This window comes from Papio anubis, chromosome 9 (genome assembly GCF_008728515.1).
Source record: "Papio anubis isolate 15944 chromosome 9, Panubis1.0, whole genome shotgun sequence".
Lineage (NCBI taxonomy): Eukaryota > Metazoa > Chordata > Mammalia > Primates > Cercopithecidae > Papio > Papio anubis.
Genome location: NC_044984.1, coordinates 25,234,728 through 25,248,273, shown reverse-complemented (window position 1 = coordinate 25,248,273; position 13,546 = coordinate 25,234,728). Strand labels below are relative to the sequence as shown.

Below are 13,546 nucleotides of genomic sequence, written 5' to 3'. Positions count from 1 at the left end.
CTGTAATCTCAGCAACTTTGGGAGGCCGAGACGAACATATAACCTGAAGTCAGGAGTTTAAGACCAGCCTGGCCAACATGGTGAAACCCCATCTATAGTAAAAATACGAAAATTAGTTGGGCATGGTGGCACATTCCTGTAACCCCAGCTACTCGGGAGGCTGAGGCAGGAGAATCACTTGAACCTGGAAGGCGGAGGTTGCAGTGAGCTGAGATTGCACCACTGCACTCCAGCCTGGGTGACAGAGCAAGACTGTCGAAGAAGAAGAAGGAGAAGGAGAAGGAGAAGAAGAAGAGGAGGAAGAGGAGGAGGAAGAGGAGGAAGAAGCAGAGGAAGAAGAGGAAGGGGAGGAAGAGGAAGAAGCAGCTTTCAGAATAAAATACAGATGCCTTAGCTTTGAGTTTAAAGCTTGCCATTGTTTCTGCCAGATGTACCATTTCATCTGCATCTCCAAATGTTCCTTTCTGCCACACCAGAGTAATTGACATTCCCCAAACAGGTCATGCACTTTCATCTCTGGTTTTTCCATGCCATTTCTCCTGCCCAGATGGCAAAAGAACATGGGCTTTAGAGTCATAAATATTTGTATTTAAATACTGACTGACTCTTCTGCTAAATAGGGGTATTAACTTGAGCAATTTATTGAATCATTCTGAATCTATTTCCTCACATGCTAAAAGGTCAGATTGGATTACTGTAATTATAATAGCATATTTAGACATCTTTATAGTTGTCAGCATCAATAGGTGCACAATAAAAATCAAGTACCTTTTATTACCATCTGCCTCTTCTCCACTTACCATAATCATGTACTGAGGCTGGATTTTTCAAGCTTTACACCTCTTGGAAACCTTTTAAAATGACCCTCATCAGAATTCATTTTGCCCTTCTTTATGCTCCCTTGGCAGTTTATACCTCTTCAGAATATAACACAAATTGTCTGTTTCCTCTACTGTATTACAGATTAATTGATAGTAAGATCCTTATTTTTATAGCCTCATTACCTTGCAACTGGTAGATGTTTGAATTGAATTCTGGGAAAATCTACTTTAACATTTTCTCTCTTTTGTTTGGTTTGTTTTTCTCTCTTTTGTTTGTTTTTAGTGTTTTGTGTTGGTTATTAATAGCTCTATTGAGATATCATTCACACACCATATAATTCACCCATTTAATATGTACAATTCAGTGGTTTTTAGTATATTCAGAGTTGTGCATCCATCACTATAACTGATTTTAGAACATTTTCATTGTCCCAGAAAGAAACCCCATACCCTTTAGCCATCATCTGATCCCTAACCTTCCATCTCCACCTCCCCGCAGCCATCCACTGATCTACTTTTTGCCTCTGTGGATTTGCCTATATTGGACATTTTATTTAAATGGAACCATAATATGTGGGGCTTTTGCAACTAGCTTCTTTCACTTAGTAGGATATTTTAAAGGTTCATGTTGTAGCAGGTATAGGTGCCTCATTCCTTTTTATTGTAAAAAATTATCCTGTCATGTGGATATACCATATTTTATCCTTTCATCAATTAATGGACATTGGGGTTGTTTCCATTGTTGGTTATTATGAATAATGCTGCTATGAACATTCATGTACAAGTTTTTATGTGAACATACATTTTCAGTTCTCTTGAATATATACCCAGGAGTGGAGTATGCTTAGTTATATGGTAACTCTATTTAACCCTTTGAGGAATTGCCAAACTGTTTTCCAAAGTAGCAGCTGCACTATTTTACATTTCTGTTAGCAGTGTATGAGGATTCTAATTTCTCCACATCTTCACCATCACTTATTATTATCTGGTTTTGGTTATAGCCATTCTAGTGGAACAATATTTTAGTGGTAGAATATTCTTAATTCAATCAGTATTTGAGTGCCAACTATGTACCAAACATCATTCTGAGCTATTGGGACCATTGGTGAAGAAAAGAAACAAATATATCTGCCCAGGTGGCTCTTATACTCTAGTGGGAGGACAAACACAATACTTAATAAACATAATACATTTTTATCCAAGTTGCTAGATGAAATAACATTTCTTTCTTCTTTGCTGATTATCAGAGAGGCTTTTTCTTACACAGTCATTTTACCTCCTTATCTTAGAGATGTAATCCAGTTTAATTTAACAACTTTGATATGGCTATATTTAGCCTATAAGGAGGTAGTAAGCCCTATAAGAAAAAGAGAGGAAAAGAGAAAAGGTGATCAAGAAGGTCAGCAGAAAGGAAGGGATTGGTTGTGTTGTTAAACAGGGTGATCAAGTTAAACCACATTGAGATGGTGAGATTTCAGCAAAAACTTGAAGGTGAATGAGTTAGTTAAAGAGATGTCCGTGAGAAGAGTTTTGTGATCAGAGGAAACAACCATTCCAAAGGTCCTGAAGTCCAAAGGCCCTGTGTTTAAAACAAAGCAAAGAGGCCAGTATGGTTGCATGGGAGGTAGCAAGGGAGAGAATAGTATGAGGTAAGGTTAGTGTGGCTATGAGGCCAAGTCACATAGGATTTAGCAAATACATATTGCATGGGACTCATACTAAAGAATTATTTATTGTTATCTGAAATTCAAACATAACTGACCATGCTGTAGCTTATCTAGCAACTCTACTTGTAGGCACTTGTAAGGACTTTGACCTTTGTCTTCAGGGGGTGGGGGAGCCATTGTTGGGTTTGCAACAGAAGGGAGACACTATTTCTCTTAGGTTTTTTTTTTTTTTTGAGACGGAGTCTTGCTCTGTTGCCCAGGCTGGAATGCAGTGGCCGGATCTCCGCTCACTGCAAGCTCCGCCTCCCGGGTTCACGCCATTCTCCTGCCTCAGCCTCCCAAGTAGCTGGGACTACAGGCACCCGCCATCTCGTCTGGCTAGTTTTTTTGTATTTTTAGTAGAGACGGGGTTTCACCGTGTTAGCCAGGATGGTCTCAATCTCCTGACCTCGTGATCCGCCCGTCTCGGCCTCCCAAAGTGCTGGGATTACAGGCTTGAGCCACCGCGCCCGGCCTTCTCTTAGATTTTTAAAGGATCACTCTGGCTGCTGTGTTGAGAATGGGCTGTGCAGAGTAAAGATGGAAACAGGGAGACCTGGGAGTCTACTGCAGTAATACACATGAGGGATGACAATGGCTCAGACCAGAGTGTAGCAGCAGAGCGGATGAGAAGTGGTCAGATTCTGGATATATTTTGCAGGTAGAGCCAAAAGCATTTCAACATGGATTGGATGTGGTGTGTGAGAGGCAGAGAGGATTCAAGAATGACGTCTAGGCTTTTGGCTTGAACAACTAGAACAGAGCTGCCATCGAATAAAATGGGAGGACTGTGGTTGAAGCAGGTTTAGCGAAGAGAATTGGAGTTTATTTGGGCATGCTGAGTTGATGATAGGTCAAATAAGATGAGGCCTAGCCATTAGCCAGCAGAATTTTATGGTATTTTCCATACAGATATCCAATAATGTAAATAAAAAGTCACCCCTTCACTGGGGACAGATTTTTTACTTATTGTGCTTTATATCTTATTATTTAAAAAGGGTCTTCAGGCTGGGCAACATTGTCAAGCCCCATGTCTACAAAAACAAACAAACAAACAAACAAACAAACAAAAATTAGCCAGGCATGGTGGTGCATGCCTCTAGTCCCAGGTACTTAGGAGGTGGAGGTGGGAGGATCAATTGAACCTGGGAGGTTGAGGCTGCAGTGAGCCACTGCACTTCAACCTGGGAAACAGAGTGAGACTCTGTCTCAAAAAAGTAAATAAATAAAAGGGTTTTCTACATCCTGGAGTGAACTTACAAAAAATGCTTAGAGAAAGAATAGCCAGGGTTGGATTTCAGTTTCCTGGTTTCTTCTTCAATATCTGAGCTCTAAAAACCAAACTGAATCCCAACATCCCACTTCACTTGGCATTCGAATTCATGTTTCCATAGATGTTTTTTTTCATCTCTATTCATTTCTTTTCATCTATTCTCTAACTTTGAGAGAAAAGAATTTTATTATCTAGATACTTTCTTTACTGTACTTCCAAAGGCTTGAAAATGTGCCTTGGAAATGGAACATATCACCCCCTCCCCAAAATGCCTGAAACATGGTACCCTAGAGGGCTGGCGTAGTGTGAACCCTCATTGTCCTCAGTATGTGGACAGCCATCTCCTTTGTGTTCCTTTCACTGATTCCAAGTGGTTGAAAACGGATGACTCTCTCAATTCCTTCCCTCTTTTAATCCAAGTTCCTGGGTAAAATGATGTGTGTGTGTGTTATTTCTTTTTTTCCTGTCCTGATTAGCAAGCATACCTTTTCTTGCATGATCATTTTTACCTCTTTTTCTCAGACTTGTGGTACGGTTTAATTTGAAAATTTTGATATGGCTATATTTAAAATTATCTGCAACTTTTTCATCTATTATAGAACTGCACATTTCCAAGGATCCATGGGGAAAAATAAATGTTAGTTGGGAAAAAAATCTATAAACGATGGCCTCTTTTCTGGAGGTCTTATGTGCTGTGTTGTTTTTAATCATAACATTTTAAATTGGCACACTCTTACTGAAAGCATTTTTTCACAATAATTATTATGTTTTGTTTTTATGCTAAGAAGCAAGTACTGATTAAATGATGAATTACATATATTATGTTGCCTGTGTTTTGCAGGACTTGAGAGAGACAAGTTTGATAATAAAACGGTTTCATTTGAGGAACACATTAAGTCAGAACACAATATGTGGCATTATTTGTACTTCATAGTCCTGGTGAAAGTTAAAGACCCAACAGAATACACTGGACCTGAAAGTTACGTGGCTCAAATGATTGTGGTGAGTGACCAGAAGGTTTTAATTTCTGACTATATTGCATCTTGTAGGTTTTCATCTTCTCTACCCTACCATCCTCCCAAAATATGGAGATTGTAGCATTCATTTTTTGTTAATATTTAAATAGGCCTGTCAATCACTGAAGAACATCTACACTGACTAAGTCATTGGTTCCCAGTAGACTCCTTGGTTATTCAAACCAAATTTGAGTCTCCAGTGCACAGATGATATTTCCTGGATTCTCTGTGCAATAACTAGCACCATCTCAGTAATGTCCATCACCTTCTGACCTCATACCTATTATCATTGCTGATGTCCCACTTCCTGAAATCTGGAACTTTCCCATTGTTAAATATGAACAGAAGATTCATACCTTAAGGAATCCCTTGGATTTCAAAAATCAAGAGTTTAAGAAATTGAATTATGTTTGGAGATAGTATGATGTTCAGTCCTAATGGGAGAGCACTGATTTTTCCATCAACACATACTTCGGATTGTTTTACCGATGTTGCTGATGAATTTGCACTGATCTTGCCATATCCAGTTGCTTATAACTCCTCAGTAAGATCATGTGATTGTCCATGATTTGAAGTTTCTTCAGTCTCATAGAAAATTAAAACAAATTGGCCCAAAAGGGAAATTAAAGTTACAACTTCAGTGTATATAGATACACGTTCAGTGAGTATCATTGCATCTGATATAAATGTTTGCATTTTTATAATTAAATATAGCTATATATTGGATATCCCCCCCCCAAAAAAAAAAATCTAACAAAATTGTGTTCACCATTTGAGAAAGAGGCCTTAGATGACTCACAATCCTCCTTGCTACTTGGTCCTAAGGAAAACACTTAATAAGCACCAATATTTGCACCAATGCTGAAGTGTCAGCAAACTTATCATCTACTTAGGAAGAGACTATAGTTAGGGATCAACCAAAGAATATTTTTGGAGGATAACATATTAATAATTATAAGTTCATATCATCATAGTTTACCTTACCTGCCAATATTTATGTCACAAGAGAGCTACATGTAAATTGGATGTTTATATTTCAGCATTTTCATGCTTTGTTATTAATGACTTGCATTCTACTCTAAGTTGTCTTCTCTTCATTCTTCATTTGACAATGGACAAAACCTAACATTGTTTGTCTTCTCCACTTTTGCCTTTCTGCCTCCTCCTCCTTTTAAATCAGAGGAAAAAGGTAATCATTTTAAGGATATATATTCATGGTCATCATTTATACTTTCTTGATCTCATTTGTGAAAAACATTTTGTTTCTGCTTGCTGGGGGGAAAACCATGTAAAACATTATATTTGACCTCACATCGCTGTCTTTTATCAAAGTTTGAGTAAGTTTAATCAATATATATTTATTAGACTCCTGTTATATGCCTTGAATGAATAGATGTTTGGATATACACTAAAGAGTATCATATATTCCCTCTCTGCCAAGGAACATAGACCTTGGTAAGAGGAAGGGGGGAATAACAAACCCAAAATAGAATATGCCAGGTTTTGCAAGAGAAGTCCAAGTGAAAACCTGTGAGGGCTTCAAGATGGAGAGTGGCATCCAATGAGAGCAGGTGGAAGGAATTGATGTGGGAGTGGGGTGGCAATACGCCCGAGAGAGGAGGATTTCTGTAGATGGGGAGTGTCTGTCTATAAGAGGGAGTAGCCTGAATAAAAGCATAAACATGAGACACTTGGACACTCGGGGGATCATGAGTTGCCCAGTTTCACTGGCACGTGGTCCACTTATAGGGAAACTCTGAGAGATCTGACAGGAAATGTAGATTGGAACTTTGAATAAAAAAGGTAGGCATTTGGATGTTATTTCATCAACAAGGGGAAACCTCTAAAGGTTATAATAACTAAGGGAATAATGTGACCTAGGCAAAAAGGCAGGCAGCAGTGTGCAGGTTGGTTTGGAGAGGAGAAAGAGGAAGTTAAAGATGGAATTTGGCAGCAGATGAGATTAGGGGTGAGGATATGTGAGGACCAGGGAAGTCAAAGAGAGCAAGATGAGCCTGAGATGCCAGCCAGTGTGAGCCCGGTCATTGGGAGAAAGGCGGTGGGGTCATTTCAGAAGGTATCTTTGTTAGGGAGAGAAGTTGGTCAGACAAAAATTCTTGTTGATTTTGAGGTGAGACTGGAGGCCAGGAGTCATGGGTAGGAGGAGCAGTGGTGGGGCAACAGCTTGAGCCTTGGAGCCAGGAGTATCAAACCATTGCACTGTCACTTATCTGCTGGGTGGTCTTAGATTTCATGGATGAGTCTTGAAACCTGCCTGAGCCTCTGCCTCCTCATCTAAATGGAGGAACTGTTGCATTGCCCACAGGAAGGTTGTGCACTCAGTGAGATGATGTGTAGAAAGTGCCTCATAGAGTGCAGAGACTCTCTCTGTAAATGACAGTTCTCACTGTGACAGTTCACATAGAATGACCATGGAAGCCGTCAGATTAGAGAATGGTGGGGAAAGGGAAAGAGTGTAAAGACAGAAGAGAAAACTTGAGACAGAACCCAGGGGATCCCCCATTCAGGAAAAAGAAGAAAGACAAGCAGAGAAGTAAGAAAGGAGACAATAAAGAAGGCATAAGGAGAGCCAGGAAGGGGAGTATGTCCAAAGCCAAGAGTTGAGGATTTCAGTGTCAGAGTCCAACAGCATCAATTGCTGCAAAGAGGCCAGAAAGAAGAGACAGGTCAAAGCCTTTGGATTTTATGATATAGAAATCACCAGGTGACTTTTTACCTTAAGAGAAGACTGCTGTGAAAATGTTGACCCATCTCTAGCCTTAACATTAAAAGCAGCATTTTCCCAGGCACTTGTACTTGACTTTTTAAGTATCCAAGTACTTATCCATGTTTCTGCCCAGCCTCTTCTGTCAGAGCTTTCTCCAGAGCCATGACAAGAGGGATGAGAGCTCACAAGCTTATTCCAACATGAAATGTTTCATTTTCATCCAAGCAGTGCACATCCAAGAGAACAGGCTCCATTCCTGAATTTTAATGGCCAGGAGAAGGAAGAGTGATATTAACTTAGGTCTGAAGGAAATGAAAAGTTGTTTGCATGGAAGGTTATTTATGGAAATAGCCTTTTTGGAAAAGATCTAAAAATCTGTAGCTGAAAAACCCATTTCAGAAAATCTGTTACTCCAAGCTCTGTGGAGATGATGGCCTTCTGACTATCCTCCTAGAGAGAGAGAAGATTTTGTAGCACGTGGAAAGTTGAAGCACATCTACAGTTCAGTTCAAAGACTGTTCTTTCTCTTGTATTTCTCTACTCCTGAGGTAACTGCTCTTCAAACTCTGGTAGGAAACCTTCCAGACATTTTCCTGCCACTCTTATTTTTGTTCCTTAAAAATAGGTTCACTTAACAAGTTTATTTAGGTGCTTGTTTATCAATAGGGCTTTGGAAGAAGTTTCAAATTCTTTATAATTGATGTTGCTTTTACTCTTATGGATTTATGCAAAGGAAAATGTGAAAGGTCCTTTCTCATATTAGTTCACAAAACAACTCATCTGAATCCTGCTACACTGTTTATGTAAATCTAATTTATACCTTGGGACCCTTAGAAAATGCCTCCTACCTTTCGGGGAAATGGGAAAAACAAGAATAGAGGCCGGGCACGGTGGCTCACGCCTGTAATCCCAGCACTTTGGGAGACTGAGACGGGTGGATCACGAGGTCAGGAGATCAAGACCATCCTGGCTAACGCGGTGAAACCCCATCTCTACTAAAAATACAAAATAGTAATAATAATAATAATAATAAATTAGCTGGGCATGGGGCAGGCGCATGTAGTCCCAGCTACTCGGGAGGCTGAGGCAGGAGAATGGTGTGAACCCAGGAGGCAGAGCTTGCAGTGAGCCGAGATTGCGCCACTGCACTCCAGCCTGGGCAACAGAGCGAGACTCTATCTCAAAATAAATAAATAAATAAATAAATAAATAAATAAATAAATAGAATAAGTTCTGAGAATGTTCCTCCCTCTGTATATTTTTTCACCTCAAATGCTTCAACTTTGTTACCATGTCAGTAAGGAATATTTGTACTAATATTCATTGAAGCACTGTGTTAGTCTGTTCTGCATTGCTGTAAAGAAATACCCAAGACTGGGCAATTTACAAAGAAAAGAGGTTTATTTGCTTTTGCAAGAACAGAAAACCAAATACTGCATGTTCTCACTCATACGTGGGAATTGAACAATGAGATCACTTGGACACAGGAAGGGGAACATCACACTCCGGGCCTGTTGTGGGGTGGGGGGAGGGTGGAGGGATAGCATTAAGAGATATACCTAATGTAAATGATGAGTTAATGGGTGCAGCACACCAACATGGCACATGTATACATATGTAACAAACCTGCACATGGTGTGCATGTACCCTAGAACTTAAAGTATAATAATAATAATTTAAAAAAAGAAAGAAAAAAGAAAAGAGGTTTATTTGGCTCACAGTTCTGCAGGCTGTACAAACATGAAACTGGCATCTGCTCAGCTTCTGGTGGGGCCTCAGGAAGCTTTGACTCATGGCAGAAGGTGAAGTGGGAGTAGGTGTGTCACATGCAAGTGAAGGAACAAGAGAGAGAGGGGAGAGAAGTGCCATACTCTTTAACAACAAGTCTAGAGTGAACTAATAGAGTGAGAAATCACTCATTACTGTAGGGAGGGTACCAAACCGTTCATAAAAGATCTGCCCCCATGACCCAAAAGCCTCCCACTAAGCCCCACCTCCAACACCAGGGATCAAATTTCAGCACGAGGTTTGGAGGAGACAAACCATATCCAAGCCATAGCACCTCAGTTTCTTCATTTGTAAAATTCAGATAATAGATAATATTGTATCTATTGATGACATTTTAATATGAAATTTGGAGGGGACAAATACCGTACTATATCAAACATACATTGTACATAAAGTAATACATTGCTTCTAGGGGTTAGAATTGCAGGAAACACATTTGTGTCTTTGTATCCATCCAATGATAGGATCAGGGGTCTGAAATATTAATCAAAACTTAAAACTTTCTTACCTCTGCCTTCAAATTCGTGTGTGTGTGTGTGTGTGTATGTGTGTGTATGTGTGTGTGTGACAAATTCTTGCTCTTTTGCCCAGGCTGGAGTGCAGTGGCACAATCTTGGCTCACTGCAACCTCTGCCTCCCAGGTTCAAGAGATCCTCCTGCCTTAGCCTCCCAAGTAGCTGGGACTACAGACATGCACCACCACACCTTGCTAAGTTTTGTATTTTTAGTAGAGACGGGGTTTCACCACATTGGCCAGGCTGGTCTCAAACTCCTAACCTCAAGTGATCTGCCTCCTTCAACCTCCCAAAGTGCTGGGATTACAGGCGTGAGCCACAGCACCCAACTGTGCCTTCAGATTCTAAACCAAGCTATTTAAATAGCCACTGTTTGATTATTTGAATTAACATGGAGCATCTTCTTGGATATTGTTCAGGGAAATGTGACTAGATCAAGGTGTTTTGAGGATGTATTTTCTTGTCAAGTAAACCCTCATGTTTGATAAAATAAATGATATTTTGAGGTAGTGTTTACTGGGAACAGAAAGTAAGAAGGGAAAAGGAGGGACCATACAGGAAAGTAAAAATAATAAAAGAAAATTTAGAAAACTAGAGGAAAAGGCATGAAAGGATAAATCTTCCATCCCGTACTGATAATGGCCTTTGAGCACCACTAAGCCCCTTTGCTTCTCCCATTAAGGAAAAGATGATAACTGAGGAGGAACAAACAAAAATAGACATCATTAGAAAAAAATACCCAAGACTTTTAGATGTTTCTCTAACATTTTGGGGTCATTTTCAGATTACTAGTGTTCATTTGCTGAGGTATATGAAGGGATATTTACTACTTAATTTGACAAATAGCAGGATCCAAACCAGAGGTGTGTATAAGAGCAGGTGCCATGTGTGTCTGGAGAGCTGCTGCCTCCACAAGTATTCTGATGGCACTGGGCTTCTAGTGAGACCTGGCTGGCCACCCTCCCCATGTCATGGCCATGGGTTTTTCGGGAACCATTTCCTCCTTTTACTGATTCACAGTTGTAAACTCAGTTCTATTTATTTTTCTCTTGAGTAACAACTGCACCCTGACATTGCGGCAGTATCGATGAAGACTATTTAACTCATATTTTTGTTAACATAATAATTGTCTGTCTTAACCAAAAAATAAGTTTCCTGAAAGCCATAATCAGGTATAGAGAAGGTCTTTGTTCTGCACAATACCAGGGCAGGTAATATCTGTAATGTGTATTAACAGCAATTCACTAAACATTGAATGTCTCTGTATGCTAGCAACTGTGCTAAAGATTTGCTGTATAAAGATGAATAGGAAATTGCCTCTTCTCCCAGGAAACTCAAAACATTTATTGAATGAATAAATAAAATAATAGGTGCATTAATAAATGAATGGTTTCTTTTTAGCCCTCTGGGAGTTGGACATAATTTACAGGAAGAGATACCAAAATGATGTGAGACATTGCAACACAAATTTCTCATTAGTCAAATGCTATCTGTCCCTTCTTTTAAAACCAAAGGATAAAGATACAGCAGGAAGGGTTATGTCCCCTGACCCAAATTGGAGGGCTGATTTGAAATATGAGGCTGTAGGCGCTTTAATCTGTCTGTGGTCTCTCTCATCGTGTCTCTCCAACCCAGCCTCTCCCTCCCACAAGAGTAGGCCTTCCCCTGCCCTTCTAGCAGAGGGGTGGGGATGACACTGGTGGGGTTTTCAGCTTCACTCACCCTGAAGAATGAATTCTTCCTTGCCATGATCTGTTAAGACCTTAAAAAGAAAGGTCATTCTTTTAATGAGATAGGAAATAAATCTACCCATCTAGTCACCCACTACTTTAGCCAAATAAGGAAGGGAAAGAACTAGCAATTTCCCAAATGTTGTTTTCTGAGTCTGGAAATCAAAATCAGTCTTGTTTAGTTAAAACATATTTTGGAGCAGTAACTGTTGGAGGGGAGATATTTGGACTCATGAAAGCCATCAAGTCTTCTAAGATTTATATGCACCCCTCCTGCTTTAGCACCACTGGCCAACTTAATCTCTGCATTATTGTTATGTGTCATAATTATGAAATTATATGTTCTGTTCTATTACTTCTAATTTACACTAATTTTGTAATTGGATCTCATTAAGCCAATTATGTAACTGCTTAATTTTTAACTAAACACTATCTTAAAGACTTTAGAACTTAATTTTAAATGTTTACATTTCAAGGAAAGCCAAGGGGGTCTTTGCAGCTCAGAATGCACAATTAAGAAGTACATTTGAGCATTCAAGGAGATACCACCCTCACTTCCCACATTTTAAGTCCAGACATGTGTCTGTGATTTAAGAGGGATCTTTTAAAATGCCCTTCTCTGGATTTTTATTGTCACCGTGGCATCTGTCCCCTATGTTATTCTCATTTTCTATTTAGTATTCATGTGTAAGATCCATGAATTACTTCATTTTTGCACAGATGTTAACATCTTTCTGTTCCTCTTTTTAGTTTATGAAACAGAGACAGAAGTAGTAGGTACTTAACAGTGTGGCTGAATGCTGTCTTCTTCATCTTAAGGATTCTGGTCCAGTGCTTAGGTTGTTAGACTTTGGTGCTGGAAGTGAGGATAAAAGGATTTGGACCAAATAGTGTTTAAATGATTTTCGTGGTGGAAGTGGCATGGAGAATAAGAACGAGGGAAGGCAGATAAGACACTGAACCTGAGATGTTCTAGGTTACTTCCTGAATTGATCAGAAACTGTAGATCTGCTAGTGTTCGGGTGATTGACCACAACGTTACAGAACACAAGTGGCTTTTGTTAGCTTTTCTAATCAGTGTTTAAGGAGAAGTTCCATGCGAAGGAATAAACCTGAGTATATGAATCTGAAGTTTGATTTCTTAGGATTCCCATTTACAAGATTGGTGACTTTACTTATCTCCTCCATACTTCAATGTACCCATTGATAAAATATGTATAATGGGCCGGTTAGAACTCAGAATAGAAGGCAATGGACTGAGCTAGGACTCTGGAGGCCTCTGGCTGTACCAGGCATTAACCCTTCAGTTGTTGGATCATGCAGAGGAGGTGTGGTGGGGATCCCAGGGGCAGATTAGGGCAAATAAATCTGCAGGGGGAGGGAGTATTTGGAGGGCTTATGAAAGTGGCTTAGTTGACAATCAGGAGATATTGCAGTATTTTGGCAATCAGTACAGCCATATCTTTGCATACCAGCTAAATATTGGTACTGAGTATAACCGCACTTTTTTTGCAGAGTTGCTATGAGGATTCAATAAAATCATGCCACTAACAACACTACAACTAATATAACTGACATGAATAAGTATTGCCTATGGATAATAGCCACTAATCATGCCACTAACAACACTACTGCTAATATAACTGACATGGGTGAGTGTTGACTAGTTATCCAGCTGACATTAGATAAGTGCCTGTGCTGTGCTAAGTGCTTTATATGCATGATCTCCTTTAAAGCCTCATGACAATTCTAGGAGGCAAATCCTATTGTTCTTATTATCCCCATTGTACACATGAGGAAACTGAGGCTCCGAGAGGAGTGGTAGCTTGCCCAGAGTGGCACAGCTTGCACAAAGGGATGCCATGCCCATAATGTGCCAGGTGCATGCAAGTGATCGATAAATGTCTGTTAGTATCCGATCCCATACAGTATGTAAAGCTAGAAGCTGTGATTCCTTTGGGAACAAGCA

At 39.7% G+C, this 13,546-nt stretch overlaps 1 protein-coding gene across 3 annotated transcripts in view; it reads left to right on the top strand.

The window, feature by feature from the left end:
- The window catches only part of ITPR2 (inositol 1,4,5-trisphosphate receptor type 2), a 491,137-nt gene that overhangs the window by 436,712 nt on the left and 40,879 nt on the right, over window positions 1–13,546 (top strand). For 2 of the 3 annotated variants that reach the window (XM_009180421.4, XM_021923257.2), the window contains one exon: window positions 4,642–4,802. In XM_009180421.4, the coding sequence (XP_009178685.1) occupies window positions 4,642–4,802 (161 nt within the window). Of the gene's footprint in view, window positions 1–4,641; window positions 4,803–5,996; window positions 8,496–13,546 lie in introns of those variants that run through there. The other variant, XM_009180422.4, reaches the window with a different exon arrangement.